Below are 21,954 nucleotides of genomic sequence, written 5' to 3'. Positions count from 1 at the left end.
AGAAACCTCGTTTTCTACTTTGACTTCAGGTGATATGCACTTTTGAAAGGATTTGAAGCCATATATGAGTTGATTTGAGGAACTCAAACAAATCATTAATTGGAGAAAATCTCATTCGAGGCGCCGGCTGTAACGACCATCAGTACGGGTGGGTGCTGCCGTACCAGCCCGCCATACCAGATGCCACTGCCTTCACGTGGTGAAAAGAAATCATTTCCGTGAAGAAGGCGTGTGCGATGTTCGCGAGACACAGCCACCGTTTTACAAAATCCTGAAATCTCTGATGAAGTGGTGATGGGTATGACACAGATAGCCAACCACAAACTGATCGCCAATAACTCCAACTGGACCTGCAAAATTTTCCCAGCAGTTGTAAGTTGGCATGAACCGAATTTGTCTCTTCTTTTCAGCCATCCATCAGATAGGCACACAGGAAGAAGCACCGTGACAGACCAAGTATTCCTGGAGCAATTTAAAATGTTTCTTCAAAAAGTTAGGTAACACAGAAATGGAGAGAAGAGGCAAGAAGTCAGGGGGGTCGACATGGTATTAACTGGTGCAACTGCTGCACCAAACTACATGTACATGCTTTGGGTGCAAGCCATACAGAGCAATGGTGTTTATCATCCATCCAGACACAGTATTTGCTTTGAGTGCAAGTCGCACGGAATAATGGAGCTTGTCATGCAGACATTCATAAGATGGAAGCATTACCGTTGCCACAGTGATTTCTATAACCACCGACGATCAATCAGCGAGCAAGAGATGGATGGGATGGGATGTTAATGCTACGAGGAACCACTAGAAAAACTGTGAACTGGACAACTTCTTAATTAATGAATAAGGTAACCTTTTTTGGTCTTCGTTTAGAAAAAAAAAAAGAGAAACTGTGTGGGGAACTGGACATTTAACAACTGACTGTACAGATAGATGGATACAAGGTGAAAACAACGGTCAGCCTTGACCCAGTAGAACTGAACCTAACTGCAGAATGACATATCCTAACCACAATTTTCACAAAACAGTGCAGCACAACTTTTAGATGCGGACTGAAAGGTCTTGACCACAATTCACAAAGCAGTCTTAGTAAAGCAAGGGAAAAAAAAAGAATAGAGAAGGTTGCAGAGGAATCACATGTCCATTTTTCAGTAACAGTAAGTTGCTCACACTAAGCTTTCTTTGTAAATGAGTTCAAGAAGAGGGGAATTCTAAGCTTGCTTAACTTCAGTAGTACTCCCTCTGTGCATCAATCATCAATGTAAGATGTTTTAGATATTTTTAAAGTAGACTAGATATAAACCAAAGTGAGTGAAACTATACATAAAAATAGACTAGATATAAACTAAAATGGATAAACCAAACAAAATGTTCAACATCTTACATTAAAGCCTTGTTGCTTTCTATGTTATGTCATCAACCTTTGTTTGTCTTATCCTGGATTCGTTGTTCATTCAGAATCATCCGCATACCAGTGTCTCCATGGAAATGGGATTTCAGTGCTATTCACAGCTCAGGTGAGGACCACACATACACAGTAGACATACTACATGACTTATAGGCAAAACTGGTATTTCCATCAAGCATGGAAATGATGGTATGCATTTGCTATACGTGTATCGTTCTTTCTTTTCATCGTATACAAAAAAAAAAAACAAAAAAAATGTCTACTGGTGTCATTTTGTCGGTATCCCGAGCTTTTCTAGAGTAGACCTCATGCAATCAGTGCTGCATCCCTGGACTCCTACGATGTTGGAGCAATCAAGCGCGATAACATCTTGTAACGGGTACCGCCTGACTGTGTGGATTCTGTTTGCAGGGGTGTTGAATTCACCATTCAGCACGACCGTCTTGTGAAGACCTCCAAACAGTTCTTCGTAGTCTGAGTCACCACTTTCGCCAACAAGAATCACCACATTTGGCAACTCTATGCCCCAACGAACAGATAAGTACCTATAAGAGCAGAAAAAATGTTAGTGGGACAATATGCATGTAGGCCACTAGGTCTAGGACATATGAGAAATACAAAAATCAATTCAACAAGCCCAAGAACACTGAAAAACAATTGCTACCTATTGCTTATTGCTGATCCGTTTTTGGTAGCAGCAAAAGATAGGACCAAACAGCATCTATTATGCATTCCATGTTCTTAAAAAAAGCAGGTCAAGGATAATCTAACCCAAGTTGTTCCTCGATTTTGAAGTTACACATCATTTATGAATTTACGACGCAGCTCTAGCTAGGATCCCCAAGCAAATGAATAGATTAAATTCTTTCCTAAACCGATGTGTCTAATCTTCTGTGGAAAAATATTGATGATAACAAATCAAAGTTAAGTTGCCAAAAAAATGGAAGTTAAAACCACATCACATTTGATGCAAGATTTTTGAAAACTACTTCACACACAACAATGCTGCAGTTATTGTGCAGAAGTTCAGAAAATGATAAATGCATGAAGGAAACTGAGAAAAACCTTATAGCCTGAGACCGTGATGCATGAATTGGAATTACAGATAGCCTGGTAGCGCTGTGGTTATAAAGAGCATGACAACGTAGTGATTGGACTCTCATCAACTTCTGCAGCTCCTTTAAAGGTGGTAACTGCAAAACGACATGCCAAGTGATAGTTAGAAACCCTTGCGTAAAGGAATAGCACAAAACAATGCACTTTTGAACATTCCACGCAATAAAATGCAAGCAAAAGGAAAAAGATACTCGAATGAAAATACTTACATAATTTGGATTGACCACTCTAAATGCTAGGCAACATGTCGAGGAGTGTTCTGAATCATCAAAAATAACTTGCTTTTCCATTCTGCCCCTCCTTTCCACTACTGAAGAAGCCCACTTCACTAGATACTTTCTTAAACCTTCTCCACCCCAATGATACTCGACATGAGACTGGTAATTACGGTCTAATGCAAATGTTACGCGGGAAGTGCTTGGTGAATCACCAGTCTGTGAAGGGTAAAATAAATCACTCCCACTATTGCATATGAAAGCATCAAAATCAGTGGGAACCATCCCTGCGGATAACAATAGAGAATGTATCTCCGATATTGTCAGGGAAGTCGACAACACGAAACCCGTTGAACCTGACGAAGTTTCTGTCCGTGTAGCCTCGATAGAATTTCTGATGATAAAGGCCAGATCTTTCTTACTGGCAGAGTCTACGGCAATAACAACAATATACTTTCTTCCCTTGATAGGAGCCTTAATTTGGTCATCATTGCTTGCAAAAGCAGGGTATCTTGGGCTAAGAGTTAATATCCTTGACAAGTAATTCTTGCAATGTTCAGGCCAAGAAAACTGGTGTATATTTTTCAGCCCATTCTCTCGACATCTTGACCAAAGTTGTTTTTCAGAAAGAAGTTTATAGAGTGCATCAGCAATTGCATTCTGATCATGGGGATCAACAAGAAGACCATTGTTCAGCACCTGCATCAGCATTCATCAGAAATTAGCCTCGGAATCTTAATACCAACCATGAGTTGATATGATTTTCCTTGCAAAATCAAGTTAATGTTTATGCGCGAACCTGGTGAATTTCAACAGGAGCTCCATTTTTTGTTGCAATTACAGGTAAACCATGCATGGCCGCCTGCTCTCACAGATAACATACTGGAGGTAATTAGAATGCAGAAATGGTTAGTAACCTCAAAAGTGAATTTAGATTTTAATGATTATTACCTCTATCAAGGTGACACCGAATTGTTCAAAGTAAGCTACATTTACAAAAGCACCCTGCATATGTTCAATGGACAATCAGCATCAACACAAATAGTACAGGATATGGGTACTAAAGTAGAACTTGCCAAATCTACCCAATATAGTAAAATTGTTACTGTAAGCATTTAACTTCACAGAATCTGGTATTAAGACCCTCAGCCATTTGAACAATTTGATTTACTTCAGTAGTGTGTTTCTAACTACCAGAAATAGATCAATATAGATGAAGGATTAAAGATGTAAACACTTCAGAAGCTAGGTATTTAAAACAAGGGAAAGAATGGCACCAACTGTTATGTTCTCAAAAAAAATAAAAAATAGAATGGTACCAACTGTTTCCTAACGTTCAGAAACAACATACCTTTGTTCTCGCCGCTAAACGATAAATATCAAGAACTTCAGAGTGTTTGTGATGCTTTGGGTATGCCACTTGACCATACAGATCATATTCATCAATCAGTGTAAGCACTGATGTCAAAACAGCTGCACTCATATTACTCATTTTAGAAATAGCCTCACGGTTACCCATAATCAGAGTCTGAATGCAACATCAAAAGTTAGTACGAAATAAAGTGTTAAAAGTATTTCAGATAATTAGCAGCTATTGCAATCAATGCATTCATTCATGATATTTATACATTGTATATACGGAACATCATAATGAGGTTTATTATCTTACTAGGTTAGCAAGCTCCCTCAATGGTCGGCATTCACCAAAAGCCTTCACAAGCGTTGTAATATTCTTTTCTGGGTAAGGACGAGCAACAGCCAGAATCAACGGTTTTCTAGGATTTGTAAAGAACCGCATTATCTGTCATCAAATGCAAATTATCAGGACGTAGACTTAAAAATGCAGGATAAACTTAAAATAATAAGTGTAGTAAGTCAAAATCGAAAAATATATGTGAACTTCTTAAGAAAAATTTGCCACCTCAGACCAAATAGGTGGATCTTCGGATGCTGGTGATGGGCTATCTTCCTCACCATCCATATCAAAATCTTGAATCATATGGCCAAATTCAACACCTGGAGGAATTATCTGCAGAGCAATAAAAACAAAGTTAATGAATATTAGAATGCTACAGAAAATATGGATGGCAATGACAGCTGATGTTAAGTTGCTAACTACCAAAGTATGAAAAAAAACATCCACCAGGATTTCTCGAACAATAATTCCACCACATATCAAAGTTACAAAGTATATAGTGTACTCACAACCATACGAGGCATGTAACGACCATAGCAGTTTGCACCACGCTTGACTCTTGCACGAAGTTTCCTTGCAAGCATGACTTCAAAACCATCATACAAGTTCCATTGCTCTTCTATCTCTTGCCTAGTACTTGCAATCACTATTTCAGACGCATCAAGAGACAGTTCCTCTGCCTCAATGCGGCGCATTATTTTGTATGTCATATTTATTTCTTCCCTTGTCTGTTTCCCTTGCTTGAGAAGCCCTTCTAACTTATCTCTCCCAAGAAAATGGCCTGTAAATACCATGTGAACATTAAGTGCTCCAGATAGTAGAGCAGCAGCTACTCCTGCACTGGCATAATGGCCATGAATCGCAGCAGGCCACATTGGATGCCCACAGCCGATTTCTTCACCTATGGTTTTCGACATGCGCACTATATGACTGAGTGCACCATCAACAAATTCTTGAACATAAGGCCAGAGCTGTTCTTTAGCTAGATACTTGTCTTTTGGTCCAAATGGTATTCTGGTGATATACGCACCACTGTTCTCTCCTCTTTCATGTTTAAAATTCTTGAAGCTTGTTGGCAACAGTGTCTCTGATGGTTCACCATATCCACGATCATAATTCGGTGCTAATATTTGCCTTGTCAACAGGTCAACCCGGTATACTCCAGGGCATGAACTCAATGCTTTAGCAAGTTCCACAACATATTTGACCTATTAATCGGCACACATTAGAGCAAACGAAATTGTATCATTATATGCTGTTTTTTGTTGCTGGGCATATTTAGAAGGTCAAATGAAAGTAATAGCTACTCCCAATTAACTAAAGGATAAGGTCAAGTTATTCATGCTTGGGAGAAATGCACGTGTACTTCAGTATATGCAGCAAGAATACCTGCCCACTAGTGTCTGAATCCCGGCCAAGTTCCATGTTCTCACCACGGACCAGGCCATGAAGGCTGCAGTATAATACATCACAAAGGAATTAAACGGGAGATTCATTTTAACACACAATACTGGCAAACCTGCAAATTGCATCATATATATCAAAGTAGGGAATAAAAGCAAGACTACAGGAGGTGGTACCAGCAATTCTGAGTCTATTGGTTGTATTAACAGTAAGTAGGCTAAATCTGTCAAAGGTTATGTTTTTTACATCATTATTCATCATCCATTGCTAAAGAATGGCCAAATGAAATAAGTCTTGGTGCATGATAGTATACAGAATACAGGTAATAGGACAAAGATCTTCCCACTAGCTGTGTTAGGTTATTTGCATCGGATATGATAATAGCTCAAAGCATAATGAATTAATCGCCTGCAGATTAAACGGTGATTATCAACTTTTCTTACATTGCACGTATGCCTAGAAAATACTACATGAAGTCAAGGAAACTAGTCCATACCTGATCAACACTATGTATAGCTTGTCGATGGAACTGATCCTAGGTGTGTTTGAAGCTGAGCTGTCACCGTAGGCAACAGATGCATCACCAGCATCCTCTCCCTTTTCTCCTTCAAAGAGATCTTCAGACATTTCTGCAGCGGCATCAGTCCGTGGCTTCTCTGTCTCTAGGCGACGTTTTAACAAACGGTTGGCTTCTTCAGCCTGGGTACCAGAAGAATTAGGTAATAAAGAAGGGATATGAAAGACGGTAGCATGAAGTATAAATGTGAGTAAGAATGTAATTACTGAAGAAGGGTTAAATTCTGACACTAAAAAGGGAAGAAAAAAACTCCCTCCGTCCCATGAAACATGTCTTAGATTTGTCTAAATTATGACACCTTGATACTGTGAAACCCCAATAGGACAATTATATTATCTTAACATGTTGCGACATTTTAAATCCAGCCCTGTAGTGATAATTCCTGGTCAACCCAACAAAAAAATACATTGTTGCAAATTACAATTACAGCAAGAAATCCTGCTTATTACATATGAACATGTTATGTACCAAAAATGTATGAAAGAGTGACTGACAGTAGCAACACACATCAGTCGCCTTTTCATGCAGATTGAACACACAGCTTTACATACATGCAGTGTTTTCATAAATCAGTTTTATCCAGCATTTGCCTCTGCATAGTATCCTTGTTGATTAGGCGGTCCACCTCATTTTGATTTTAGCTGGTTCCTATAATAACAATATTATCATATGAGCGATTTGTCCTATGACAAGCTTAAGACGAGGCAAATGGAAATTGCTAACAGAGCTTCAATGGAAATTCAGGAAAGCAAGATGGTTGGTTTGCAGGTGCCAATGGAGCTCCAGGAATCTGCTTCCTTGTCAGGAACAGGGAAGGTATATTCTGAAGGGTTCCAGAATGTAGACCTTTTAGTCAGGATATGTGAGTTTGGTACTGCCGGTCTGGAAATGCTTTTTTAAGTATGCGTGGTTTTTAACTTTTCGCACCACATAAGAAAACATTTCATCGGCTCAATTAGAGAGTGGATAGTGAATGGACAAGAACTAAATGTGGATGTGAGCATATGTGTGGCTTGAAAAGAAACTGAAATCTGTAAGATTCATGTGTAAACCAAAGAAATTTTTTGAGGGGCAATGGAAAAAATCATCTTTTGACAAATATGCAAGGCTATCTGTATTTCAGTACCCGAAATAACCTGAATGGGTCTGAAAATACTACCAAACCACGATGTTCAGTCCACTTGTAAGCATATCGGACTCTATTTGAGAAAAAAGGCCCCTTTCTGAATGCACAGCAGAACACCCACCTGTCCACACTCTATGAACAAATTGGATACATGCTACTGCGTAATTTGCGCCCAAAAAGGAGATTATTCCAACATCAGCGCCATTTTATTTTTCATGATTCCAGCAGTGGTGCGACGATCTATCCAACTAAATCTATATTGCCGTCATGCTAGTCTTCAACGACCTCTTTCACAGCATTTGTCATCTACTTGATCTGCTACTACTGGAGGCAAAGGTAGACTGCATTTGGACAATTGGTCAGTACGCATATCTGGGGTGCAGCATGGCCGACTCTGCTGTTCGTGAAACCAGTAGATACTGATTATTCACCGTGTTCCAGCAACTGTAATATCTATGCTAGCTTCTTTCAGATTACGAAGCAGATTCTTGGTGAGCTGAGAAAGTAGGCAGGGAAAGAGATGAAGAGCCAGAGACCAAGTGACACTGACAGGAAACATTAAAAATGTTGACATTCTCGGAAAAAAATTGCCCAACTGCGCACACAATTTCACGGGTGCGGCGATATGTTTGTCCCATCATAACTCAGTAATCAGATGAGGCAAGAATCTACCTAACATCACTGAAATGAAAGCTATCACATTCATGTGGTACTTCTGGGTGGTACATGAGATCATTGAGAAGGGTGACAGATCAATTCGAACAGAGCCTGGCGCACAGATCAATCCAGCCTTTAGTCCTTCCTTCCCAGGAAAAAAAAAACCCACACTAATCTAACCCAACGCTCCACTTCACCATGGCTTGCAGTTGAACACATAATTTACCAAGCCCTCCCACCACACCGAAAACCGTAGAGCCAGCACGAAGGAAAAGTAAGAAACGAACCGAAAGCGAAAAGGCACACCTCCTTCTTCTTCCTGGCGAGGTTCCAGATCCTCCAGGTCATGTTCTCCAGCCGCGTGTTCCTCTCCTGCGGGCTCCGCATCGCGTTCGCCTGCGCCCACGCACGGATCGGTCAGAAACCAACGAGGCGCCGCCGCGAACCCCGCCGGATGGAGGTAGCGAGCAAGAAAAGGAAAAAAATCCGCGGGGTTGTCGCGAAGGAAGGGGAACAACGTACGCGCGACCACGTCTTGTAGAGGTCGGTCTCGTCGTAGCCGGTGATGACCTCCTCCACGAAGTACCGGGCGGGGGAGAAGTGGCCGCGCTCGCGGAGGAGCAGCGAGGGCCGGTCTCCCGCCCCGCCCCCGCGTCCGCCGCCGCCGGGCCCGGCGCCTCCGCCCGGGGCGCCCTTCCCCGCGTCGAGGATGGCGTCCAGGTAGCTGTTGATCCAGTTGTCGTTCCCGCACATCCCGCCCACCATGCTCGGACTAGGAGGAGGTTTCGCCGCCGGAGCCGCGCGCGCGCGCCGGCGGTGGCGGCGATCGGGCGGCGGCGAATGGGGTTGGGGGTGGGAAGCCAACCGCAGGGAGTGGTGGCGAGGAGGAAGAGGTGGTGGCGACGCCGAACCAATTACTCCCAACAGGAAAAGGTGGGAGCCTGGGAGATGGGCTAGGATTGCGGGCGATCTCGGCCGTCCGATCCCGATCGGACGGCGGGGATCTCGTGGCAGCCCAAATCCGTGGGCTTCCTTCCTTCCCCGTGCACACTAGCTACAACTTAAATATGGTAGTTTTATCTTTTAAAAAATATATATTTATTTAACTTTTTTCCTCTTCTAGAAACTACATTCCTCTGAAATATGTCTGCGTCGCGGTTTTATTTCTGAGGTGTGCGTGTACTTCTGTCACGATGGAATTTAATTGGGTTCTGGTCGTAGGTTTCTGTCGACATGAAAGAGAGGATATTACAATGATTCGATGTATGTTGGGCGGCCGGACGCGCAAAAAATAGTATTTTCACGCTTGTTGCATCAGTTGGTTTCTTTTATAATTAAAAGACATTAATTTAACAGAAACTAACAGTTCAAATCCAAACACTCGCATTTTGTTTCGTCCTGGAAAAAAAGACGCTTGTGTCGGTGAAACTTTCGAGCTTTTTAAAATTTCCTTCTTCTTGGGTCGACAACCGTGGTCGCAGGGAAGTTTGCAAAGATGTTCCCTACCTTGTAGGGAAAGTCATTTGGAGAGGGGTCATTTAATTAGTTCCGTGTGTTCCTTTCCATACACAATGAAATTAAGAAAGGTGATTTTATTATTTTAAAACAATACATTTCCCACTTGAAACCGTGTTCCTTTCATGTCCTTAAATGATGACATTAAGACGAAGACACGTCGATGTATCGGTTTTATTTCCGAGGTGTATCTACACTATCAAAAGAAAATTTTGGTCGGTTTCTGGTTATAGGTTTCCATCGACATGAAAGAAAGAAATTACATTGATGTGATGTGTTCGTGGTCGGTGGCTTGCCAACACTCCTTTAAAAGAGAAAGGCACTTGCATCATTCAATTTCTAGACTTCACCTATTTTATTTTCTTGCAACGACAGCCTTGTAGGAAAAGTCATTTTGGAGAGTCATTTTGGAGATGGGTCATTTAATTTCCTCTATGCATTACTGTAAACAATTAAATAGTAGTATTACTCCTCTCTAAATGACTTTATTTATTCTTAAATGTTGGTTTATGTGTTGTTATCATTTTATTTATTTATTTTGAATGTTGGTTTATGTAATCGTGTGCTTGACCAGGACCTCCAACGTCTGAGATGACAATCCGTGCAAAACCTCACCTGATAACGTGACACTCCATCAACCGATTCTAATTGTTGGAACCTTGCTGCACTGGCGTACGTGGGCGGACTTGGAAACATTTCTAATTCCAGGTAAGACCAACACCGTCCTCAGTGGCAGGCCAATAGGCCATGTCCCGGTAGAAAATGGAAACGCAAGCAAATAACTGGTAGACGTGATCGATACTATTCTTCAAAACTATGATGGGCAACTAGGCTTTTATGGGAGGCCATGTCATACCGGTACCGTCGTGTCATGCAACTACCAGAAAAAAGTGCAAAGTGGCTGACTTCATTTCATTGGCTGGTGTTAGGTTCGTCCTTTCGTGGCTCCAAAGGGCGCGTACGTATCGTCTAGTCACCCCATCCTAGATAGCCTAAAATGCAGTGTGGAAGTATACAATGATAGAGTAGATATATGGAGTAGTACAGATGGGGAATGTATTCATACCGGGCAGAGGGTTCCACTTCTTATATACTACTTTGACTAGTTGCAAATATTGAAGTTTATTTGTGTCCAATAGCATGCTGCTCTAGTCTGTTTAACCAAAGGAACGATCTCTTAAAAGGGACTAAACAATTATATTCGTCAACTCCCCTCATGTCTAACCTGGTGGGTATTTTTTTTAAATCTCGCACGGACCTTAGACGTGTATTGTTCATTTTTTTAGGGATGCCGCAAATATTTATTTTAATACTGTGTTGACTAGGATTTTAACATACGACCTTGTACGTCTGATACCACGTGAAATTGCAGATGGAAGAGACTAAGCAATTATATTCAACAATTTGAACCTTCAACTCAAAGTGGTTAGCTAAATCGAACCATAAACTATAAACCTCTGAAGTTGGCACACCAAACTAGTTGATCCGATCTCTTTTAATTACCTTAAGCCCCTATCCAAACAGGGATTACCGAGTGGTGGAAGGGAAAGTCTCTTCCTTAATGGCTCTGGTGTTAATCGCAAACTGCGGATTAACCATGTACTTGCATTTATGGGTGATTGTGTGGAACACCAATCTAGCTTTTTGTTTGCAATTTAGGGGTGTCCTTTTCGGCCCCACTCTCCCTCTCTCTCAATTGAATCCCACGAACCCTAATATTGTTCCCACCTCCCACCGATCCGAACCACCCCACGATTTAAGGGAGCCTAGTAGCATGTGGCATCATACGACATTCAACAAACCCGGGTTCATCTGATGCCATGTTTGCAGTTCCGACCTAATACGGCCTTAAGCTAAACATAGACTAGGAAACAATAAGTTCAATGTGCTAACTTCTGAATTTGAAGTCCATGTGGAAACAGCGAAATAGGCGAACCTTCGAGCCAAAATCTGCTACTCCTCGTGCTGTCGTTGAGTTAATTCGTGAGGATATAAACTATTTTGAGTTAGCTAGCAAGTTTTAAAATTCAAAATTCGCACCAAGAGGGAAGGAATGGCGCCAGCGGATAGAATGGGCAACCTCCAAAGGCTTCCAGTTCCAACTAATCATCATCATCACCCGTCGCCGTCTGGTGGCCGGTCTCGCTAGATGGAGCGATATACCCTCCACTTGCCGTTTGTTTACGCCACAGCCACAGGACGGCGGCCTATCTCACTCAACCATTGGTGGGCACCAAGCGACGATCAGGTTGTCAACATTTCCCCGCTCATCGATCATTGGGTGAATCAGCCCGATCAGGTGCTGTCCTAGCTGGAGTGCTAAAGCCAAAGCAAGGCATTGCTGATCTACATTTGTAGAATCCGATTAGCTCTGACTCTCTTTTTTAAACTGGGCAGCATGCAGTTGCCAGGGGTGGGCGATCTTATCCTGCTCGGCGGAATATTAACGTCGAGGAGCTAGCTGGGCGATTGATATGGACGGTGCCTTGTCAAAGACGGATTACGCAGTCGTCGACGTCAATGGTTTTGATTTTGTCAAACACTCGTTGTTACAACTTACACGTAGCGCGTAAGCATGCCCCTGTGTGATCGTTGTGTATGAATGCTGAAATCTTAGTTATCTTATAAGATGCAGGGGTACGGAGTAAACGAGTATGATACTTCTCGCACCATTTCGGCGTCCGTTTTAGAGAACATATATCCGGTTTGAAGGAGTCCAATGAATAAGGATATCTGATTCCAAACTTGACACCGGATACCGTATCCCAAATAGCACCCTCAATATCCGTGTCCAAAAATAATTTAAATTTATCTGATATATTTTTATCCAAATAATCCACCTATTGCTGGTCATCGTGCTCGATGACGACCACAACTGGAGGCGCCCACACCCATGGTAAGTAGAGAGTGCCCTGTTGGGCCGGCGGCGTAGCGGGTGGAGGCGATGGAGCGTGCGGTGGCGTGATCGGAGGAGGCATCGGCGCACCCTGAGCCAGGGTGGACTCGCACAACTGGACGGCGAGGCCATTCCACCGGCCGAGCTCCTCTAACTCGCTTTGGGCGACGGCCAACTCGAAGGCCTCGTCCCCCGTGAGGTCCGGTGGCTGGATCACCGGGTCCACCGCCACATCTGGAGCAACGCCATTGACAAAGAGGGTGTCTCCTTGGCTGCCATCCTCCTCGTTGTCGTGGCCTTCGTCTTCATCATCCTCGTCGTCGGCAGGCCAACTCCAAATTCGTGGTTAAAGAAGCTCACGTCGGGTAATCTAGATTGTAGATTTGACTCTCATTTCCATGTCAAATTAACTATGCTCTGACCTAACCATGCGGTTGCCGGGGTGGGCGATCTTATCCTGGCGGAATATTATTGTTCGCTCGTCCGGGGCGGGGAGGAGCTGGACTTTTTAACATGGACGTTGTCTTGTGTCAAAGACGGATTACGCAGTCGTCCACGTCCACGGTTTTGATTTTGTCAAACACTCGTTGTTACATGTAGCGTAATCATGCTCCTGTGTGTGATCGTTGTGGAACGAATATGATACTTTACGCACTATTTCGGGGTCATTTTAGAGAATCTATATCCGGTTTAAAGGAGTCCAAAGGATAAGGATATTCGATTTTGAACTCGACATCTGATACCGTATGCCGAAAAGCATCTTGAATATCCGTATCCAAATATTATTTAAGATTATTTGGTATCATTTTATCAAAAATAGTTCGATTTTGATCCAAAAGGTCAAAGCTAATAGAGCATACCTAGGAGTTGGTGAGCTGCCAAGTTCATACATTAAACATAGCTCACATACATAGTCACTCTATCTAATATAAATGTTCCATCGAACTCATTTCATCAATTATGTTTAGTTATATGGTTTGCTGATTATTTATGTTTCCGTCATGAGTTCGCTTCAAATCCGCAGTCTCATAGTTTTGGATTTAAATATGTAACCGGTAATTACCCGATTCGCTCCAAATCCATCGTGAGGATATGGTACAGAACATGCTAACAACGAAATTCAATCCGATTAGATCCGTTTTCATCATGGCATGTTGCTACAGTAGCATCCGTATCCAGACATGAGTGACGTGGAAGCCCAGGTCGACATCGATTTATGAATTCGACTGTACGATCCAACCGCTTCAGATGGAACGCACGGCACCAATGGACAACGATGTCGGCCACGGCAGAGGCACCGATTTAATTAATTTAAGATGCCGAAAACCACGGCACCAGCAGCATCACTGTCGACTCCTGATCAGATCCTCGTAATAAAGCTGGGCAGCTGGGCTTTAACAATGGGTTCGCTTGACCTCATGCAGCCGTCGGTTTCTTATCGCCGCCGTGCGTCCACGTCGGCTCAGCAGCGAGGACGACGGCGAGGTCCAGTCGCCGTTGCTGTCGGGGGATCTTTGCCAAGGTCGAAGGAATTAGGATGATTTTTCATTCACGGCATCAACTTAGTTATTCAAATGTATTGAATTGAACAATCCAATTGGCCATACAGTGGCTATCCTATAATCGTGAAATTTTACATGTGTGACAACCAATTTCTCAGCACACTTGCAATAATGGAACTCCACAGACTTCTGTACGCCTCCTTGGCACCGAATCTGATAATCCGTCTTGCACAACCAAGGCTGCTTTGTAAGGCACCAGGTACACAAGCAAAGCAACAGCGCTATCTTGTGCTACAAACGTCCTGCCAGAACAGGTCCTAGAGCATGGACATGAGGTCCTCGAGGCTCTCGTAGCGCAGGTGGCTCTTCTTCAGCCTCCTGCGGCGCGTGTTGCTTGCCCTGCCAAACATTCCTAGTTAGAAACACAACGGTAGATTATTACAACTTACAAGAGCAGCAGTCGCCGTATCAAGTACTGCGCTCACCAGTATTGGTTATGGAACACCACGTTGTCCGCAGGCACGTGCTTTCCGTCGTCGTTCCTGTTCCACTGGTAGACGGCATGCGTCCTGTTTTTCAGCTCCAGAGTCGAATGGCCATAGCTGGCCTCCCTGTACGCGGAGTAGTCTGGCTGCGGATCGTTAAACCTGCAACATTCAGAGATTGACCAAATGAGCAAGCACTGCACGAGTGCAACGAACACAATCTAATCAATAGTGTCTTGCTCTTACTTCGATGCAAGTCCTTCCTGGTTGCCTCCATCTCCGACTGTTATGTATACAGGAGCAGAATTGTCTGGCACTGGGTACCGAGTTCCTGATGTGATGTTGTACTTGATATTGGATATACGATACTGCATGCAGTTCATTCAGAATAAGTATATTGAGAAATCAACACTCAAAGCTCTTAGGGTACGACTAATTCTCTGAAAGATCAAAGAAATTTCAGACAACATTCAGCAATTTATTCATCAAGGAGTAGTCTGTGATCAAGAATGGACTAAGGGATTTACCGATCTCTCATAAGCATGGACATGGCCTGCAAATACCAAGTCCACCTTGTACTTGACAAACCATTCCTCGAAAGCAGCCCTCATACTTTCCCCTTCCATATAATGTGCATCATTGCTGTTGTACATAGGAGAATGCATGAGAACAATAAGCCAGGGTGTCTTCTCCCTGTCCACGCGCTCCAGTTCACCCTTCAGCCACATCCATTGAGGAGTGTATTTTACTGATAAATACCACATGCAAGTCACAAAACATACTTGTATCAGAATAAGAATAATCAACAAAATCTTCAACTGTCTAGAACATCCAGCTGTCCAATCATGCATGCTTCTAAAATATAATATATGGTCAGAACATGTTGTCAGTGTACAGATATTACTAGTGGTCGTCAATCGTTTGGCATAGCAGTTCACACCAAATCTGAACCGATTTAGGTACAGGGTTCAGGTTTACAGCGGAATTCAAAAGAAGTGGTCCACAGTGAACGTGTGAACCCTAACCATATAGTACTACGCGTAAGGACCACTCATCTGGTAACTACAAATTCGAACAATGTCTTACAGTTATACCCCAGAGAAGGTGTCTCTAGAAGAACAAAAATGGTTTAATACATTTTCAGACTTTGAATGAAATTAGACACATCTTTTATATCGCTAAGTTCTAACTATCAGTCTCTGTGTAGCGATATATGGTAAAAGATTCATGTATCAACAGAACAAATAGCAAGTAAGTCTTAATTTCTCTGGTATTCTACATGAACAATTATTGGCTTCAATTTCTGATATACAATTTTTAAAGGACGAGTTTTAAACCTGCTTGACCCAGGCTCTGGACCAAGGCCAAGAGCTTGGAACTATCTGTTAGTATCTCTAGCCTCACTTTCATGAAGAAGATGATGACACTAGGAGAGTTGGGGCAATTTTCGTTGGTTTATTTCTCACACATCTCACACAATGCCATGCCAGACTGAGGGTTGGGGATACAGATATATAGCTGCTAGCCAGCCACGAATATGCTAAGATGCTAGTCTAACTGCCAGTCCTTGATGCCCCTAAAAGCAGTCAAGGGTGCTGCTAACTGCCAGTCCTTGATGCCCCTAAAAGGCAGTCAAAGATACTTTCCTATCCTAACAGCAGTCCTTCACAAGGACCATGTATGCTGCAGCCAGTCCTCCACAGGACCATGTGCAGCAGCCTCCACAGAGACAACAGTACAGGGACTTTATCCAACATTCTCCCCCTAAGTCTTGTACATCGTCTTGTGGGAGCGCTGAGCCATCCCGAGCCGTACAAGTCACTGTGCACGAGCTCGAGCCTCTCCTTGGCTCCGAAGCTCGCCCGGACGTCGCAGAACTGCTCCACATGGTCGAGGCACAGCAGGCCTCGCACCATCTCCGTGTCACTGAGACGCTTCATGGCCTCGAAGTGAGGATGCTCGAAGCGCTTGTGCCATTGCCATGCCTCGTCGTCCTGACGAGCAGCGAGACAGAGGGGTTGTGCCACCTGCACGTCAAGGACGTAGAGGCGATTTGCACCTCTGATTACCTTGGCAAGAAGGCGACGATGGCGATCCCAGATGTGTAGGGTCCCATGCTCGATCAGCACGCTCGAGCCGTTCTCATCCAGCTGTCCTAGGCTGATGATGGAGTTCCTCAGCGCAGGAATGTAGTAGACACCAGTGAGCAGCCAATGCTCTCCAGTCTTGGCGGTGAAGGTGACGGAGCCGACACCCTTAATCTCCACGGCGGAGGCATCCCCAAACTTGACGGAGCCTCGCACGTCGGAGTCAAGGTCGGCGAAGAACTCCCGTCGACCGGTCATGTGGTGGGTGGCGCCGGTGTCGAGGCACCACCCGCCAGTCTTGTCGTTGCCGGAGCAAGCCGAGAAGGGCGTGTGCTTTCGGCTCGTCAAGGTGGAGGAGAGTGGTACGGTGGAGAGCCGCTGCGGTCGGTGCCGCTGGAGACAGCTCGATGCTGGCATGCGCCATGAACAGAGCTGGCTCCTCCTCCCCCGCCTGTGCGACGTGGGCTTGGCCACGTCGTGGCTGTCGGCACTCGTTGGCCCAGTGACCAAGCTTGCCGCAGTTGTGGCAGGCGTTGTCCTTTGCCGGCTTGGGCTTGCCGGCAGCGCCTCTGTCGGCATCACCTTGCGCCTTGGCATGGCCATCCTTCCGCGCCTTGCGTGGCTTGCCGGGCTTGCGGCCGCCTGTCGAGGAAGAAGGCTCCCCCTTCTTCCTGTCGCCGTGGCCAGCATCCCACTGCTCCCGAGTGAGGAGCAGCTTCCCGCCGGTGGTGATGGGCCCCGACGAAGACTGTGGCTCATCGGTGTCGACGACCTTGAGGCGACCTATCGCCTCCTCGATCGTCATGGTGGAGAGGTCCAGCAGGGACTCGATCGAGCGAGCCATCTGCTTGTACTTCTCGGGGACGCAGCGAAAGAGCTTCTCGACAGCTCTCTCCTCGTCGTAGGCGTCATCGCCGAACTGCACCATCTTCTGCAGTAGAGTGTTAAGACGGAGAGCAAAGTCATCAACGTCCTCACCTGGCTTGAAGGCCAGGTTCTCCCACTCCTTGCGAAGTGCCTGCAGTGTGGACTTGCGAGCACGGTCGCTGCCGATGCGTGCCGCGGCGATGGCGTCCCAAGCCTCCTTGGCAGTCTGCTTGTGGGAGAGCGAGAAGTGCATCTCGGCCGGGACTCCGGCGATGAGGGCGTCCAGCGCCCGTCGATCCTCATGATGGTCGACGTCGCCGTCGTGGACTGCCTCCCACATGTGCCGCACCTGGAGCCTGATCTTCATGATCGCGGGCCACTCAACGTAGTTGGTTTTGGTGAGGGTAGGCCACCCAACACCGGGACCAACATCCCTGACCACCGTCCGGACCCCGTAGAGGCCGCGGTCTTGGTCATCCCAGCCGCCACCGTCGTGCGCGCCTCCTCTGGGAGCGCCATCCCGAGGTGCGCGGGTGTGCTCGGCTGCCCACTGCGCTGCCCGCTGCGCCGCCTGTGGCGCCACTGCGTCGACGCTGCCATCAGCAGAAACGGAGCCGTTGGCGCTGCCGCGCAGCACCTCGACCTCCGCCGCCGCTGCACGTGCTGCCTCCGCTGCTTCTGCTGCTTCTAGCTCCGCTCTGGCTGCTGCCAGCTCCGCCGCTGCCAGCCTCGATGCCCTTGCTGTCGCCGCAGCGGCTGCCGCGGCCACTCGTTCACGCTCCTCTGTCGCGGCGCGATCGGCCTCCTGCCGACGCCGCGTGCTGGAGGTAGCCGTGTGCTGAGAGTGGCCGTCGGACATGGCTCGCTGCTGGGGGGCTGAGCGCTGCTTCCGACGAGCTGCTGCTCGACAATCCGGACGGAGGGAAGTAACCAGGGGCAGTTGAGGCTGCTACTGGTTGGGGCTGCTCCCTTCCCTGTGAAGGGGAGGAGCAGGAGATGCTCAGGCTGCAAGACAACCTTGCTCTGATACCACTTGTTAGTATCTCTAGCCTCACTTTCATGAAGAAGAGGATGACACTAGGAGAGTTGGGGCAATTTTCGTTGGTTTATTTCTCACACATCTCACACAATGCCATGCCAGACTGAGGGTTGAGGATACAGATATATAGCTGCTAGCCAGCCACGAATATGCTAAGATGCTAGTCTAACTGCCAGTCCTTGATGCCCCTAAAAGCAGTCAAGGGTGCTGCTAACTGCCAGTCCTTGATGCCCCTAAAAGGCAGTCAAAGATACTTTCCTATCCTAACAGCAGTCCTTCACAAGGACCATGTATGCTGCAGCCAGTCCTCCACAGGACCATGTGCAGCAGCCTCCACAGAGACAACAGTACAGGGACTTTATCCAACACTATCAGAAACTTAATGGCAGAAAAAACAAAACAAAGCAAGCAGGAAAAGGAAACTGACCGAATGGAGAATAGCTAGAGAGCACGATAATATGAGCAGATGCGCGCCTGACTGCATACCACATTTGGGAGCTGCTACTCGATGCCAGATATGGTGTTCTATATCTGTGAAGATATGGCTTAAATGTAGAAGTTTCTCCCTATAATATCAAATATGATTAAGATCAGAGTTAAGAAGTGACAAGGGCAAGCTCAGTTAATTAAATGCTCGAATAGAAACCCGACTCTACTCGGAAAAAAGGCTTCATTGTTCGAATAAAAAAACAACTCTATTCTGAACAAAGGCTAAAAGGTTTTAAGCATATAGACGTGGTAGAGTATGAAATTGCACAGCCATAATTACACACAGATTGAGAACATACCAGATCAGGCCTGTACTCAATTTCATGGTTCCCAGTATTCCATATCCATGGTTGATATGCAGTACTACGTTCAACAAGTCGACCCCAAGAATCCCACCGAATGCCATCATTATGTTCATATCTATCAGCATATGACAAGTCCCCAACAAATAAAACACTTTGTCCTCCACTTTTCTCATAATGTTGAAGCGTTGAAAGGGAATTAAATGTTTGCCCCAGATCGCCTAGTAAAGTGAGCCAGAAACAAATGAGATCAAACTGCTTGAACCGCTGCATTAGTGCATTACTAAGTCCATGTCTCACCTACTATATGATAAATCTGATAACCACTTTTTTCTTTTTTTTTATCCTAGCAGTAACACAACAGACTAGAGAATTTGGAAAGGGAGAGAGAATGAATACTTGGGCAAAATTGTTAGAGTACTGCTAACAAGAAAAAGGAAAAGCATGAATCTAAAGCCAACTAGCCAAATTTTCCATTCATGCACCTAGGTCCTTAGCTACAGCAAATGTTGTAGACATCCAAAGTAATGCAACGACAACATGCTATGAACAAAAGGTAATAAAATAAGAGATGGCAAACCTATGATTCCAAATGTGTAGGATGCATCTGCATCAATTGCTGGCGGTGTTTGAAACCAAAATTCTCGAGCTGAATCTCCGGTTCCAATCTTGTAGTAATACTTAGTGTTATACTGCAAACAACGGCAAAAATTCAGAATTTGTGTTGTAACTAATCTGTACAGGGTTAGATACAAACATAATATCTTCATCATTGAGTGGGATAGAAACTAACTCAGGGTGAATGCTCCACCGATACTAAGAAATAGATAATCAATTTGTACAGTGGATATCATGCCAAAATATACAGATTGAGCTGCCATGTTTGGCAGGGACAATTATTATAACAGTACATCAGATAAATTGCATAAGAATATAATGCAAACTATAAAGGAAATAAAAAATAAGGTATATCACCTCAAGGCCATCAACAAGGCAATGGTGTATGTATCCAGATTTATAGTCATAAAATGTATAATTTGTCATTTCTCCTACTGCTTTCTGATCATAGCGGTTCTCTTCTTTACTGTAAAACACTTCACTCGGGGCAGGTTCTGATGCAGTAACCCACGATATTATAACAGCCTTTCCATCATAGTCACCTTGAGTGATATGAACCTGGCAACCAGATAAGCAGTGAATACCGAGTACATAACCGAACCACTACAATGAACTGATACCTAAGTACCAAAGTTCCATACCTGCTGTGGAGCATTGTAACCATTTGGAGTTGCAAACCAGTCACTTTCTAGAGGTATATCAGTAGACGGGAACTCTCCACGCACATAAGAACTCGTGCGGCCAGAGTAGACACCATTGGCCAGACATAACAGAGCATGTAGCAGTAATAACGCCACCAAGCCCCACCCCATCATTTGTCCGAAACAACGGCGATGCCCCTTCAGCCTAGAAATCCAATTGCAAAACAGAATACGTATGAGATTCATGTGATTGTTAACACGTGTCAATTAAAGTTCCCAATAGTGTGGATACGGCACTAGTGGTACACGACAGAGAGTCGAGGCAGGTAAAAGAACAACAAAGCCCCACGCCCATAATTTGTTCAGAACAAACAACTGTGATGCCCTCTCAGCCTAAAAGTTCACACACAAGATTCATGTGACTCTGACCACGGGCTGTCCATCGAAATTCACCCAACACACATAAGATTCATGAACAAGGTAGCATTGTGTGGATATGGCATTAGTACTAGCTAGTGCATGACAGACAGGTAAAAGAACAACAAACAACCCTGATGTCGTACGTACTATAAAATATCTCGTCAGTCAACTCTGCTCGCAGATCCGAAGCAAAGCCGCCAATCGATCTAATTCGAAACTGACACTATCTCCTTGCTTGCGAAACAACCTTAGTCGCAACGCACAATCACTCACCAGCACAGATGCAAAATAAGGCAATGAGCTCTCGCTTGTTCCCCTGCCTACCAACTCCGGCCAGGTCCACCCTGGGATACAGACGCACCTACCTCATGCTGGTCGTCGCCGATCGGTCGGCTGCTAACTGACGGCACTGATCCGGGCAACTCCCGCTCCTCCAACCTCCCAACGCCATCAAATCGAGCCCAGGCGAGGCCACCCCAGTACCCCACTACGCTAAACAAGCCGCGAAATCAACCGAGCGCGCCCGCTAATTAACAGAGAAAAAAAACGTAAATACGAAGAGGGGACACTTGGGAACCCCGCGGGATCTGACCCGCCGCCCCGTCCCGAGCGAGGCCGCGGCCGGATGAGGCGGGAGACTAGAGGAACATGGGCTGGGATTCGCTTACCGCTGCCGGAGAGTGCGGAGCGCGCGGGGCGCTGGAGCGAGCGCCGAGTGGTGGAGAATAGCGGCGGCGGCGGAGATGGAGATGGATGGCGTGGCCTCGCCGTCGCCGCGTCGGAGCGTGTGGCGGCAAGCAAGCCGGGGAAGAAGACGACTGCGTGCCACTGACAGAGCGGCTCGTACGTAAAGGGTTGGTTGCGCGGGGCCCACTCCCTGCCTGCCGGGCCCACCTC

At 45.3% G+C, this 21,954-nt stretch overlaps 2 protein-coding genes across 4 annotated transcripts; both read right to left on the bottom strand.

Moving 5' to 3' along the window:
• Nucleotides 1–1,352: 1,352 nt before the first annotated feature.
• LOC127316824 (probable sucrose-phosphate synthase 3) lies at nt 1,353–9,222 on the bottom strand. 3 transcript variants are annotated; one of them, XM_051347285.2, is made up of 13 exons: nt 8,719–9,222; nt 8,503–8,592; nt 6,333–6,535; nt 5,822–5,885; nt 4,942–5,640; nt 4,658–4,765; nt 4,406–4,537; nt 4,088–4,264; nt 3,688–3,741; nt 3,536–3,598; nt 2,731–3,435; nt 2,471–2,598; nt 1,353–1,950 (listed from the first exon to the last, which is right to left on the bottom strand). In XM_051347285.2, the coding sequence occupies exons 1-13, from the start codon at nt 8,959–8,961 to the stop codon at nt 1,674–1,676; spliced, it is 2,943 nt and encodes a 980-aa protein (XP_051203245.1). In that variant the 5' UTR covers nt 8,962–9,222; the 3' UTR covers nt 1,353–1,673. The 3 variants fall into 3 exon arrangements, with proteins under 3 accessions (XP_051203245.1, XP_051203246.1, XP_051203247.1); XM_051347286.2 differs by lacking the exon at nt 8,719–9,222 and having other exon boundaries at nt 8,484–8,592; XM_051347287.2 differs by lacking the exons at nt 8,503–8,592; nt 8,719–9,222 and having other exon boundaries at nt 5,822–5,951; nt 6,333–6,469.
• Nucleotides 9,223–14,130: 4,908 nt separating this feature from the next.
• On the bottom strand, nt 14,131–21,884 carry LOC127316826 (phosphoenolpyruvate phosphatase). Its single transcript, XM_051347293.2, has 10 exons — nt 21,726–21,884; nt 20,638–20,842; nt 20,354–20,554; nt 19,959–20,070; nt 19,376–19,599; nt 19,015–19,153; nt 15,122–15,342; nt 14,841–14,962; nt 14,595–14,756; nt 14,131–14,508 (listed from the first exon to the last, which is right to left on the bottom strand). Exons 2-10 carry the CDS (start codon nt 20,809–20,811, stop codon nt 14,427–14,429), a joined length of 1,437 nt encoding a protein of 478 aa, XP_051203253.1. The 5' UTR covers nt 20,812–20,842; nt 21,726–21,884; the 3' UTR covers nt 14,131–14,426.
• Nucleotides 21,885–21,954: the final 70 nt, after the last annotated feature.

The sequence above is a fragment of the Lolium perenne genome, chromosome 7 (genome assembly GCF_019359855.2).
Source record: "Lolium perenne isolate Kyuss_39 chromosome 7, Kyuss_2.0, whole genome shotgun sequence".
Classification (NCBI taxonomy): Eukaryota; Viridiplantae; Streptophyta; class Magnoliopsida; order Poales; family Poaceae; genus Lolium; species Lolium perenne.
The sequence above is the reverse complement of the archived record's forward strand: the minus strand, read 5'-3'. Positions and strand labels throughout refer to the sequence as shown.